We start from the raw sequence: 14,035 nt of genomic DNA, 5'->3' as shown, positions 1-14,035 counted from the left end.
TATGTAGTCAGTAATGATATCGTGCGTTACTTGTACCATTCCTTTTATCATTTCTAACAAACAAATAAATTCTGTAAAATAGTGACAAGCATTGTGTTGTAAATTTAATCGGCAGGGTTTTTTTGTATTATTACAATCGGGTTCGTTTTCGGGTTGGGCTGTTTAACTGTTTGGTTTGATTCGGGGTACACAAGACGGTAAGAAATGATATTGTTCATAACAGTGTATTGTTATCACAAATTTTTACCAGCGAATACAGAATAGACTTGGCGAAATTACAGGAGATGAAATAAAGAGTATTATTTTACCTATTTTGTATTTAATTTCTATATCAACTATATTGTTTTAATTTCCTCTGTTCTTTTATCTCGGATTAAAGCATGACATCTCGTTTATAATAGCTCTGAAATAGTTGTGTGCTTGGATACAAACCGGTAGGGGACGTGTATTGCTTAAGCAATACTCTCAGAATGCTTGTTCCTCTAATAAATGTCTTAGGAATTGATGCGAATTTAGACACAAACCATTGTTACGTTCGGAATTTTTTTTACAAGCGTAATCTTTTTTATTTAGCCAATTATGTGGCGTTTTACAAACAGAAATGGAAATTACATTACAATTTTTTATGACAAGCAATACATATAAATATTCAAGACGCATTTATATGGATTGTGGATACAATTTTAGCTGTGATAAATAAAACAGGTATGTTTAACGGATTTCATAAGATGGAACAGGAAAACCTAGTTAATAAACCATATTCTTGACAACAAAATATTGTGTCAAAATGAAAATCTACCAATCCTAAGTAAAAAAACCCCTAAAAATACAAATGTCAGATTACAAATTTTACAAGCAATCCCTCTGATAGTAATCAAACTCATGATAGTAGACATCCTCATACCAGTCACCAGGGAAATCTAAATACGTCACTTCCTGTAAATAACATTTCTCTGATTTGTACCCATACTCGAATGTTCTGCAGACGAAATCAACAGCTGAGGTACAGAGGTCACGGCATTGGGTCAATGTCACGTTAAGATGTGTTTCCCTGTTTTGTCCATTGAGAAAATGGCGACTATAAAGAGAGTAGAACTTGCCGTATCCAGCTATGCAATCTACAACAGATTAAATCATCATGCAGTCAATACTATATTCTATGAAGATCACAGGTTTTACGTTATTTTCAGCACTGTAAAATTGTGTAGAATATTTTAGAGAATTTTTGCTAAAAAAAGGCAAGGAAATTCAGTCTGGTCATTATTGTAACAGTTATCATTATCTTTAAACATCACAGGCGTAGAAAGCTGCTTATTTCCGGTTAACATGGTTTGTGAAATGGTAACGGCACTGAAATCGAAGCAACATTTATCAATAATTTTACATCGTTGATAATAGCTACTATTGCAATAAATATTTTGCTCCATGTCTCATGCTTTTGAATGTGCATCATTTTGCCAAAAAAAAAATTCTTAAACTGTAGGAGAGAAAAACACCTATATTAATCAAGGTGGTATGGGACACCTGTCGATATTAATTTAGATAGAAGTAAATTTTAAACAAAATACTCAGAATTTTTCAAATTTGACAACATTTCATCAAAAATATGTTTTCAAATAACTATGTATGATAATAGTTAAATTTGGCCCCCATAATTCGCCATTTTTTAAGTGTTTCGGGTACAATAAAATGTTAACTAATTTTTTAGAAAAGTTGATATAAAATATATTTTTCATCTATTTATTTGATTTATTTGCACTCACTGGCAGTATATGACGTCAGAAGTGACGCTATTTCTATAATTCAATCAAAATCAGCCAAAAATTGACATTTTTCTTATCTATTTACGAATGGGAAATATAGAGCGCATGCTTGAACAAGGACAATTTTTTGTGACTTATTAGTCTTGGCTAGATACATCTCTGATTAAAATATTTTATTTGTTCAAGAATGCGCTCTATGTTTTCGGAAGGAAAAACTGCTTGAAAACAAGCTGTTTTACGCTAAAAATGCAAAAATGGCGGGAAAATGTTGTCTTTACAATGTCGTATTTCTAAATTGTGGGCACTTGAACCAAAATGAATATTATGTAAACACGTCACATACATATCTGTACAAAGAAAACAAAGAATGATAGTAAAATGATGATGTTCATTTTAAGGGGCCATTTTAGGCCCTTATCATATATAGTCCTTTATCGAAAGTAAAAATTACAAAAGCTCCAGCGGGATTCGAACTCTTGACTTACAGATTCGTAGTTAACGTTCTATCCCATGCGCTAAGCTGTTATGTGATAATTTTGGGAAAGAAAATATTTATTTATACTTCATTTTATTGATGAATTTGATCGGAAGTACGTCACAATATAGAGGTGTCCCATACCACCTTAACCTATGTATTATATAGCCATTATACTACAATAGTGCAAAGACAGAAATCTTAGACAATTTCACGATTTTTCTTGAACCATAGTAATCTGTAATGCATGGATATTTTTTATCGAATTTTTGACGAATTTATGAGTCAAGACAAATTCTTCTCTTACTTTGATCACAGGACCAGAGTCGTGGACTGAAGCTGTATCCGGCCTTACACCAGCACTGTTCTCCCCGACACTCGGAGTTTCCGGTCATGCAGTCCGAGTCCATAGCACAGGAATCCCCGATATAACCAATCCCTGTAAAACAGCGCATGAGTTCTTCATAGAAATAAATGATGTAACATAGTGTTGTATCATATCAAATGTATGTATATGAAAAATTTAAAGAGGTTCCCTCCTTAGGTTTTAGGTAGCCTTTTTGGGCTCTAGTCTGAAAATTCTGCATCACATATTATTTCTAGTAGTATATTTATATTCTACAATGCCAAATAAATTTTATTGAATTAAATTGTTTAAAAAAAACATTTTTACAGAGTTTATTAAGGAACTATATTTTGTGGCGGAAGGTTTTCAAGAAGGAAATGAACAATTTTCATAACTCACTAGTTTTAGATCTAGAGTACTGTTACTTTAGCTTCCTAATTTACAGCGCAGACCAAACTTCTGGATAGTTATTGTATTACGATATATTCATGATATTCTAAAAACATATTTTAACAAATATTTTAATATTTCTATCGATGTATTTTGGCATATTTAGCTTATGTTTCATAGGAGTTGAGAGAAAATTAACTCCAAGTTTGGCCTAAAACTAGCTTATTTCATGCTATTTCTCAAATTTTTGAGATGTGACCCATACTTGTCTTACTTTTGAATGAGACATTAAATGTATGTCTATTTGTATGCAAAGTTTTGGAAAGATGACATACTGATTACTATAATTTTTTTTATTTTGCGTTATAATTTGATTACTCTAAAATTTGTAACATCTGTTGTTGTGTTTATTATACACTGACCTTTGAAGCCAGCAGTAAATCAAGAATTTTTAAACTTTGACGTAGATTTTATTTTTATAGTCACTACATGTGTTCAACTTCATACTGTATTAAATTCATAATTCAATGATACTTCAAACTATAAATATTTCTTTGATTTCTTCAAATTATCAATTTCCATGACAGATTTTATAGAAAATTTCAGGAAAATTATAATATCTGTTTGGGGCCCTATATTTAAAAAAAAATGGCATTTATAAATAACAATTCATTCGAACCTCTTTTTTAAAAATAATTTTCTTCAAAGTATATTTTTCAAAAGCGCAAATGCTTGCCTAAAAATTTTCGTCGAAACTAACAATATCAACATCAGAATTTATAATCAGACTTCACGCTTCCTAGTACAACTTTTTTCAGCTTTTTTCACAACCAAAAAATATGTCTTAGTGAGAATTGCAATACCGCAAAAATAACATCAACGCGACGTGAATGATAATTGCATAACTTTTCTTAAGTATATTTGATAATTTTTTTTTTGTTCGGTTACATTGTACATGGAAGAGTTTTATTGCCTATAGAAAAATCAAGTTTTACAGTCATGTACTTCTCTGTATGAATAATAAATACTGTACCTCTTTTTAGAACAAAGTAGATGGAACCATTGTCTGTTTTTGTCTCTGTTATATTTCCAACAACGAAAGAATGCAATCTACATTGAGCCGCTGAGGGTGAGTGGAAAAAGCTCACACAGAGGGGGTTCTCCACACAAAGAACGCTACAGTGGATGGTGGATTCTATTCCATCGTGGATCTGCAGCAAACGGTCAGTTGTAAAACGATCGGTTAAATTAGGTCTGCGAAAACTGGACTCGGTTCGAATCTCAACAGCGGAAGAACTTCGAAGTAATATGTTGATCACGATGCAGAAGTACGTTAATGCAACAGTTTGAAAGACAATTGAAAAATTCATAATACTATTTGTCATTTCTAAACAAAACTCCTAGTGAAAAGAATAAGATGTTTTTAATTTTCTTATCAATTTCCCACCTTTCACTTAGGAAAACGTGTTCAACTAAGATAAGAAATTTTCGTTGCAACAATTTAAGAAATCAAATTTCGATTTTGCAATATCAGAAAAGAAATTATGTGACCGAGTTTTATTTTTTTATTTTCCCTGGCCGGATTCCTTTATGTTATTAGATTCCGCCTCACCGTTTAATGAGAGTGATTAGGCAGTCCCAGAAAGGCGTCAAATTCAGCGGGATCCGCGCGGTAGGATATCGGATTCTTATTAATAGCTATTAATTTCATAAATAATTTAAAAAATCAATTCGATCGGCCAATTATTTAGAAATCGGTGCACTTAATTCTGACGTGATTGACACTTTCCTTTAAAACAGGTATTTAGAATCAAAACATTAGGAGGACATTTTGCTGTACAAAAATTATACGGAAACCGACAAAAATCGCCTCTCTTAAACATCACACGGCTTTCTTAATCGTCAGTTCAAATCCATTAATTGTAACTTGATTAATGTTATACCCGAAGCATCTGTTCCTTATTAAGTCGACTTTATCGGGACCTTGTTTTGTTGTGATGCTTCCTAGTATGATTGAACACGATGTAGGTTGGGCTTTCTAAAGCGGCGTAGTTTCTACAGTTTGTTGAGATTGGAACACGATAGCATGCACATGCACTACAGGTAAAAATGCCTTGCATTTAAAACGTTTTACTAGTTTTGAAATCCATCCATCTAATCGTTTTTTTTAATACAAAAGTGTATTAATTCAAAATTGTATTATTTTAACTAATTTTAAAAATTAAAACTGAACACAAACTATTGTTTCAAAATTGATAATCTTGACAAAAATCTAAGAACCCACAGGTTTTATCAGAATAACTAAAACGACAAAAAGGGGTGTGGGGGGTTGGACAAGTTAAGGTACTGTGGGTGAAGGATACAACTAACTCTTTTCAACATCAGTCTATAGAAAAAATAACTCTATTAAGGGTCCTCCACACCCCTGAGAAAAGTTCTGACTACAAGCCCATTCTTCTGAATTTCTTAAAGATACGGATTTTTAGCAAAAATTTCACTTTTTGGGGGGAAAATCAACTTTTTGAAAGTTCCGCTGTTCATGAAAATAAAAAAAACCCTGCAGTATTCGAACTCGGGGCTTGCGAGTTGGTAGACTGAAAGAACACCCACTGCACCACAGCGAGAGACATCAAAGAACGGTGGTATAAACTATTTCACAATGCGCTAAAATCGCCATGTTGTGACGTGATATTATTAAAAGTAGAAGTCACGGGGTGTCGAGGAGTCCTTAACTTTTTTTGTTTCAGGCATTCTAGAACGGTTGCTTTTCTGTAAAAGTGTAGGGCAGTGTGCACAATCCATATATATGCCAAAGAATCGAAACTGAGCCATTTGTAACAGGAGGCCCATGGGCCACATCGCTCACCTGAGCAACGGCAGCAATGATAAAATCAGCTTTATGGAGTCTTATGCAATATACAAAATATCTTGTAATGTTTCAGATTTTTATCTACTTTTGACAGGCCTCTTTGTTGTAGGATTTTATATAAAACGAGAGAGAGAGAGAGAGAGAGAGAGAGAGAGAGAGAGAGAGAGAGAGAGAGAGAGAGAGAGAGATGTCGTCCTTTTCACGTCATGGATGACCGAAAGGTCAATAAACAAAGAGAAAATAAAACACCAATTTTATTTTTTAAAAATTGCACGTACCTTATTTGATAGACATTGTCATTTGTTTAAGAAATCACTTTTTACAGTTATTTTTTTATTTAACTACTGGATTGATATTGAAAAAAAAGTTATTGTAATCCACAAAACATACATCATATAGTGAAATAAAAAAAATTGTTATACTTTCATGTTAAATACTGAAATCTGATTGGTTTAGACGCAGTTAATAATATTTACTATTACCCTCAGCGTTAGCAACGCACTTGGCAACGGGTAACATTAAAAAATGTTACATGCGCGAAAATTATGCGCGTACGGTTCGCTGTAGAATTCACGTTATTCCTATATAAAAGCAGTAAAATTTTCTTAAAATTTTTAAAAAAGACATTCAGTATAACAAAATAAATAGTGCCTGTTTGGGAGGATAACAGTTGAAATTGACACCCCTCGAAAACCATTGTCAACCTCCGCTTCGCGTCGGTTGACAATGGTTTTCTCGGGGTGTCAATTTCAACTGTTACCCTCCCAAACAGGCACTATTTATATAATATATAACAATGTTATGAGGCGTGTTTAAACGCTTTTACGTGTACATGTTCTGTTTGAAGTCATACTGTGTCTCGTCTTGAACTATCGAACACATCAATATGAGCACCAAAACAAGCATCAACAGCTGAAAGGAAAAGAACGCAATTTCAGTTCATTGAAGAAACAATAAGTCATGTCGATCGTGTTAGTATTGCAACATCCTTATTAACACACTTTTTAAAGTTCTTTTTAAAATTCTTTTTAAAATGATTATTCTAATGCAATATGAATTAATATAAAAATATATTTTTTTTTATTTATTCATATTTATCCATTTAGTTCGGGTTGCCAGAATGACACAATGCTTTCATTCTAATTCATTAATTTTCTTATTTCATATTACTGACGATTGTCTGTGTTTTAGTCAATTTTTAGATTGTTGTATTCTTTTAGTCCAGACTCACCTGACAGAAGGCCAGAGTGGCGGTACAAGCGATGACGATAATCTCATATTTCCGGAACAGTTCTCTCACTTTTGGCATACAGGGCTGGTCAAATAAAAATAGTACACAATTAAATCTCTTTTATAGCAAATAAAGAAAACTAAGTCTTAAAACGAAGAGCACGCACATGACATGGGGGGGGGGGTATTGTTTTTGCTGGAGATAATAATACTCCATTTGTATCAAAAGCTATATTTTATGTTGAAGTAAAACGTACTGCTCATGTTACATTGATACTTATATGGCACGACGGTAATGGTAAAAGCTACGCTATAGAACGTTCAGTCAAAACCAGAATGATTACTTTAAACATCTTCATTATGTTCTCATTTTGCTTACCGACGGGCATCAACAAATGAAACACAAATAGAATGGATATACCGTAGTTCTTGATAAACAAAATGGTGGCTTTCATGACATAATAACCAGCAAATAAACATGGAATCATTAAAATAATTCACATTTTGTTAAAAAAAAAACTCGTAGAAACAAAGCATAATGTAGGACACGTTAAGGATATTAAAACCAAGTAACTCTCACTGAAATATTCACATGAAGTAATTGAACGTATTATGCAATAAGAGAACCAAATGTAGGACACGTTAAGGATATTTAAACCATGTTACTCTCACTGAAATATTCACATGAAGTAATTGAACGTATTATGCAATAAGAGAACCAAATGTAGGACACGTTAAGGATATTAAAACCATGTTACTCTCACTGAAATATTCACATGAAGTAATTGAACGTATTATGCAATAAGAGAACCAAATGTAGGACACGTTAAGGATATTTAAACCATGTTACTCTCACTGAAATATTCACATGAAGTAATTGAACGTATTATGCAATAAGAGAACCAAATGTAGGACACGTTAAGGATATTAAAACCATGTTACTCTCACTGAAATATTCACATGAAGTAATTGAACGTATTATGCAATAAGAGAACCAAATGTAGGACACGTTAAGGATATTAAAACCATGTTACTCTCACTGAAATATTCACATGAAGTAATTGAACGTATTATGCAATAAGAGAACCAAATGTAGGACACGTTAAGGATATTTAAACCATGTTACTCTCACTGAAATATTCACATGAAGTAATTGAACGTATTATGCAATAAGAGAACCAAATGTAGGACACGTTAAGGATATTAAAACCATGTTACTCTCATTGAAATATTCACATGAAGTAATTGAACGTATTATGCAATAAGAGAACCAAATGTAGGACACGTTAAGGATATTAAAACCATGTTACTCTCATTGAAATATTCACATGAAGTAATTGAACGTATTATGCAATAAGAGATCCAAATGTAGGACACGTTAAGGATATTAAAACCATGTTACTCTCACTGAAATATTCACATGAAGTAATTGAACGTATTATGCAATAAGAGAACCAAATGTAGGACACGTTAAGGATATTAAAACCATGTTACTCTCACTGAAATATTCACATGAAGTAATTGAACGTATTATGCAATAAGAGAACCAAATGTAGGACACGTTAAGGATATTAAAACCATGTTACTCTAACTGAAATATTCACATGATTAATTGAACGTATTATGCAATAAGAGAACCAAATGTAGGACACGTTAAGGATATTAAAACCATGTTACTCTCACTGAAATATTCACATGAAGTAATTGAACGTATTATGCAATAAGAGAACCAAATGTAGGACACGTTAAGGATATTAAAACCATGTTACTCTAACTGAAATATTCACATGATTAATTGAACGTATTATGCAATAAGAGAACCAAATGTAGGACACGTTAAGGATATTAAAACCATGTTACTCTCACTGAAATATTCACATGAAGTAATGAACGTATTATGCAATAAGAGAACCAAATGTAGGACACGTTAAGGATATTAAAACCATGTTACTCTCATTGAAATATTCACATGAAGTAATTGAACGTATTATGCAATAAGAGAACCAAATGTAGGACACGTTAAGGATATTAAAACCATGTTACTCTCACTGAAATATTCACATGAAGTTATTGAACGTATTATGCAATAAGAGAACCAAATGTAGGACACGTTAAGGATATTAAAACCATGTTACTCTCATTGAAATATTCACATGAAGTAATTGAACGTATTATGCAATAAGAGAACCAAATGTAGGACACGTTAAGGATATTAAAACCATGTTACTCCCATTGAAATATTCACATGAAGTAATTGAACGTATTATGCAATAAGAGAACCAAAGTTCACCAATATATGCTATACTGATATTTACTCGTTAATGGACTGCTCAAAACCCCGGTTTATGTTAACTGGTAGTTAAAATCCTTATCCAGTTGTGGTTGACTGTTGACCACTCGTTTGATGTCATTGCTCTCTTAAAAAGTTACCCAACTGTGAAATACCCAAACCTTGCGGCATCTTCGCTAGCCACGGGTTTCTGATTCACGCCGCTTCGCGAGGAGCGGTGTGAATCAGAAACCCTTGGCTAGCGAAGATGACCCTGTGGTTAAATTCTGACCAAAGTAATCAATCCCTAGTAGTGGATTGAGAGTCTTATCCATTGGATTGGATAAGATTACTCTTTTTATTTTTCTTCAACATTTTAAAACATGCACACCACTTCAAAACGGTAAAGTCATCTTGATTTGGAAGGAACTGCGAAATTTAAACAGAAAGTTCATAAATGTTTGCAAAAATGAAGGCTGCATAGACAAACACATGGCATTTCCTTCCTCGATACTTCAACTATTAGAAGTCCGGTGGTTTTTAAAGGTTCGTTACATCCCAAAAAGGAAAATTGCGGAAGAAGTCCGACATAAAAGGAAGCAAGCATGCGATAAGAAATGAGACCTACAATACCTTAAAGTAAAACTGTAAGCTTTTGTCAATAGAGTAAACTTATTGGATAGACTAAATATAACACGAAGTTTAAAAAATACAATTCCAGCTCTTCTCTTCTGCTTTTCCTGCAATACTGTATCTATAAATCTTAGTAAAGTTAAACCACAACTAATCTGATATAGGCGTCAAGACTGTAGTGGTTACGTGGGCCTGCGTAGCGCTACCAATTTTACACAGTGCATGTGGCTCTTAACGCTAAAAATTTACTGGTACCTCACATTTACATTATTGCAACCTCATAATTATCGCTTGTCGTTATTATTTTTTTTTTCGCGTTTTGCCTGCCCTCTAAAACAAAAGACCTAGCGCTAGATTAAATGAACCATTAAATAGACCGAAATGATCTGGGCAACAATTTAACATGAGTGTGAGCGTGATATACATGTATAATGTTGGCCCGGAAATCGAGACAAACGTTATAGATTGAATGAATGTCATGCAAGAAAAAGCATCCCCTATTTAAGAATATATATATATATACAGTCAAATACATGTACATGCATTTATCTACAAATATTCATATCTGAAAGTCGACGAATAGTTTCCAATGTAATAAAAAAAAACAACTTTACATCAGTGTAGGAGTTCGTTACATCCGGGGTCTTTCTACAGTCCATTTTGCCGCCCGTAGACTGAATGGAGGAGTTGCTCTGGGGTAGACAGCAGGAGAGGGGCACCTGTGCCGAGCTCCCGTCCCCCAATGTCCGATTCCAGGTCAGGGACTGCTGATAATCGCTCACGTTCCCATACCCACAGCATGATAACTGAAACAGAATTGTACACGTTTCTACGAATTATTTCAAATGAAATACATGCATGTTTTTTTATTTATCATAAAAACAGAAATATATACCGTAGTACCATTTACCACTTTTCTGTTCGATAGATTTTGTGTATTTCTGTTAATACTTAATTTTTAAAGACATCTTAAAAAATTCTCATATTCTGTTCTTAAAACATCTATTTGTTTCGTTAGTTTTGTCGAGTATGGCTTACCGTGGCGTGAACCGCGTTTATATGTTTGCTGAAGTAATTCTGAGATTCCGGCGATCCATCGTACTCGGTTTTGATGTTTCTGTAAATAGCCTCGTCTAAATGCTGATCAGACTGAAAATGAAGAACATTTCTTCAATACCAAAATTATCAAAATTTAACGATAGTCTATTTTGCCATAACCAATTATTCTTACAATAATATTTAAAAAAAATCAAACTTATACTCTGATAAATACCTATAGATAATATAGAATAATTCTGTTGATAAAAAAGTAAAACGAGAGAGAGAGAGAGAGAGAGAGAGAGAGAGAGAGAGAGAGAGAGAGAGAGAGAGAGAAAGTTATATTACCGATGATTTGAACACCACCCCTAGGGTACATCCCGCCACTTCCACACACAGAATCAGAGACAGCATACCGGCATACTGTAAAAAAAATCAATATACCGGCATACTGTACAACAAAGCAACATACTGGCCTATTAAACAAGAAAACAACATAATGGCATACTGTAAAACAAAACAACATAATGACATACTGTTAAAAAAACAACACCATACCAGCATATAGTACAACAAAACAACATAATGACATACTGTAAAAAAAAAAAAACCACCATACCGGCATACTGTACAACAAAACAACATACTGGCATATTGTACAACAAAACAACATAAAGGCATACTGTAAAACAAAACAACATAACGGTATAGTGTACTACAAAACAACATACTGGTATACTGTACATATCGGTATTAATTGATGCAGGTTTTCAAAGAAATTAAATATATATGTAGGTGGTAAGCCCCTTCACCTCTTTTAAGCGTGTACTCTTTCCCAAGAGTTGTTTTGTGACAATCATCGTATATATAGAAGGAACTGTTGAATGGGATTGCGAACTAGACATCACAATGGTTTGTACCCAATTTTTTTGATAATGTGTTTGGTTGTAACAGATTTCTGAGTTAAGAAAATATATGATTAATATACATTCTCCTCTGTTGATTGGAGGCATATTGTATTATCATATTTATTACATAATAATGGTTTATTAAATGTAACAGCAGTAGCTGGGTAGAATCTTTACCAATAAATAAACCATCAAGGATCACATACGTATCGTAAAGAATGTGGACGTATATACTAGGTACATTCCCCTCAGAGGCTTAAAGGGGAAACTTTGCTCTACTTTTATTGATTGTGACAAATCTTGCTTTTGTGAGGAAGATGTCCTATACACGTCACAGCTTGCCCCCAGGAACAGCATCAGCTGTGTCTGTTTGTTCTCTCTATCTCTTTTCTTATGGCTGTCGTAAATCGTGACTTCACAGGCGTTCACTATACGAGACACGACATCATACAAACAAAACCAGCTATGCTTTTCTTACTGTTCTAACTATTAGATTATATCCGATGCTGATTTTGTACAGTGCACAAAAAAGTTAAAGTTTGGAATAAAAAATCATATCTCAATATCTAGAGTACAGGAGACAAGGTGGTCATGAAAATAATCCTCTGGTCATACTTAAATCTTTGGACATGATTATTTTAACTATAAATTATTATTAATTATTAAAAAATTCAAATATTTAAGCTTTAGAATTTTGAATATTTTCCTATATCTTTACACAGAGCACTGAGCACGCTTCCTGTGGAGATCAATATAATATTAAAATGGTCACCACCATTTCACACTCCTAATACTTACAAAGCCCAGACAACAAGCGCTCTGGGCATTGGTCGCGACCATTCCCACTATTCCAAACACCAGAATTGCGGCCCCCGCAGTGATGACCAGGTAGACACTCGTCAACAGGTAGGACTGGTCCATGACCGTAAGTTCCCGAAGACTGGACAGTTCCAGGACATCGGGTTCTTCCACAAGGACCCATATTCCCAGCCCTATGGCAACTGCTCCAATGGCCTGGGAACGACTCAGATACATGTACATGTATATCATACAAAATACTGAACGAAAAATCACTTTAGTGCCAATCTATTTTGGCGACGTATTTGATTGTATAAAATAATAGCACGTAGTTTGGCTTACTATGACAGGTATGTTCAAAATTATGATGAGGCATTTGAGACAAGGAATGTTTTCCTGTAACATGACGGCTATATTCGACACTGCAAAAAAAGGAAACTATTTTTCAACCATGTTTCATCTCTTTCTTAAGACTATTACAATACAATTACAGTATGAGATTGTTAATTAAAACACAAACAATGTCACATTGACGTTTGTTCAGTCGTGTCATCGATAGCTGTATCACAAGGAGATTGCAAATCAGATAGAATTTTACCTTCATATACATGAATATCTCCCCTTCACTATGGAAAAAATCAATGCAGTGAACGTTTTAGATTTCACGACATTGAATCACCGTTCATCCATCCCTCTGTTGACGATAAACAAAACAACATGCGACAGTTCGCGCAGGCTCACTAAGTACGATGTAGACAACGATGGAATGGGGCGGTGGGCACACAAGGAAAGTGAATACTTAGGGATGCATCATCGGTCAAGTTCATCGCTGTCCGTGTTCAGGAGAACGTATTATTTTCCAGTGCCTTGAATCGTTGTTTTATCTCTCTGGGGGGAGAGAGAGAGAGAGAGAGAGAGAGAGAGAGAGAGAGAGAGAGAGAGAGAGAGAGAGAGAGAGAGAGAGAGAGAGAGAGAGAGAGAGTATTATATTGTATTAATAAAATGACAAATGGCTTAATTGATGTACGTTTCAGTAAACGGATCATTTATTTGTTTGATAGTGATTATTATTTACAATTGCTTATCCTTTGTCAGAAAATATGCGTACATACATAAATCTAGATTTGGAGAGAGAATCTGTAGTCTTATATGGAATTAATTAAATGACAAATTACTTAATTGATGTGTGTTTAAAAAAAAAACCCGTAACATTTATTTGTTTGTAACAATATCCATTGTCAGAAAATCTGCGAACATACACATAATTTGTTTTCATTGTTTTAAAGAGTTTGGCACAGAAAGAGACCATTCTAGGT

The 14,035-nt window shown here is 33.8% G+C and overlaps 2 protein-coding genes across 2 annotated transcripts; both read right to left on the bottom strand.

Moving 5' to 3' along the window:
• Positions 1-577: 577 nt before the first annotated feature.
• On the bottom strand, positions 578-5,121 carry LOC128158050 (uncharacterized). The gene is made up of 3 exons (XM_052820734.1): positions 4,008-5,121; positions 2,546-2,677; positions 578-1,118 (listed from the first exon to the last, which is right to left on the bottom strand). The coding sequence occupies exons 1-3, from the start codon at positions 4,357-4,359 to the stop codon at positions 850-852; spliced, it is 753 nt and encodes a 250-aa protein (XP_052676694.1). The 5' UTR covers positions 4,360-5,121; the 3' UTR covers positions 578-849.
• Positions 5,122-6,084: 963 nt separating this feature from the next.
• On the bottom strand, positions 6,085-13,481 carry LOC128173044 (tetraspanin-1-like). The gene is made up of 9 exons (XM_052838805.1): positions 13,318-13,481; positions 13,062-13,141; positions 12,720-12,935; positions 11,362-11,436; positions 11,014-11,124; positions 10,590-10,781; positions 7,075-7,158; positions 6,635-6,755; positions 6,085-6,249 (listed from the first exon to the last, which is right to left on the bottom strand). Exons 2-8 carry the CDS (start codon positions 13,122-13,124, stop codon positions 6,666-6,668), a joined length of 831 nt encoding a protein of 276 aa, XP_052694765.1. The 5' UTR covers positions 13,125-13,141; positions 13,318-13,481; the 3' UTR covers positions 6,085-6,249; positions 6,635-6,665.
• Between the last annotated feature and the right edge of the window lie 554 nt (positions 13,482-14,035).

This window comes from Crassostrea angulata, chromosome 1, assembly GCF_025612915.1.
Source record: "Crassostrea angulata isolate pt1a10 chromosome 1, ASM2561291v2, whole genome shotgun sequence".
Classification (NCBI taxonomy): domain Eukaryota; kingdom Metazoa; phylum Mollusca; class Bivalvia; order Ostreida; family Ostreidae; genus Magallana; species Magallana angulata.
This window is presented reverse-complemented; position numbering and strand designations above follow the sequence as displayed.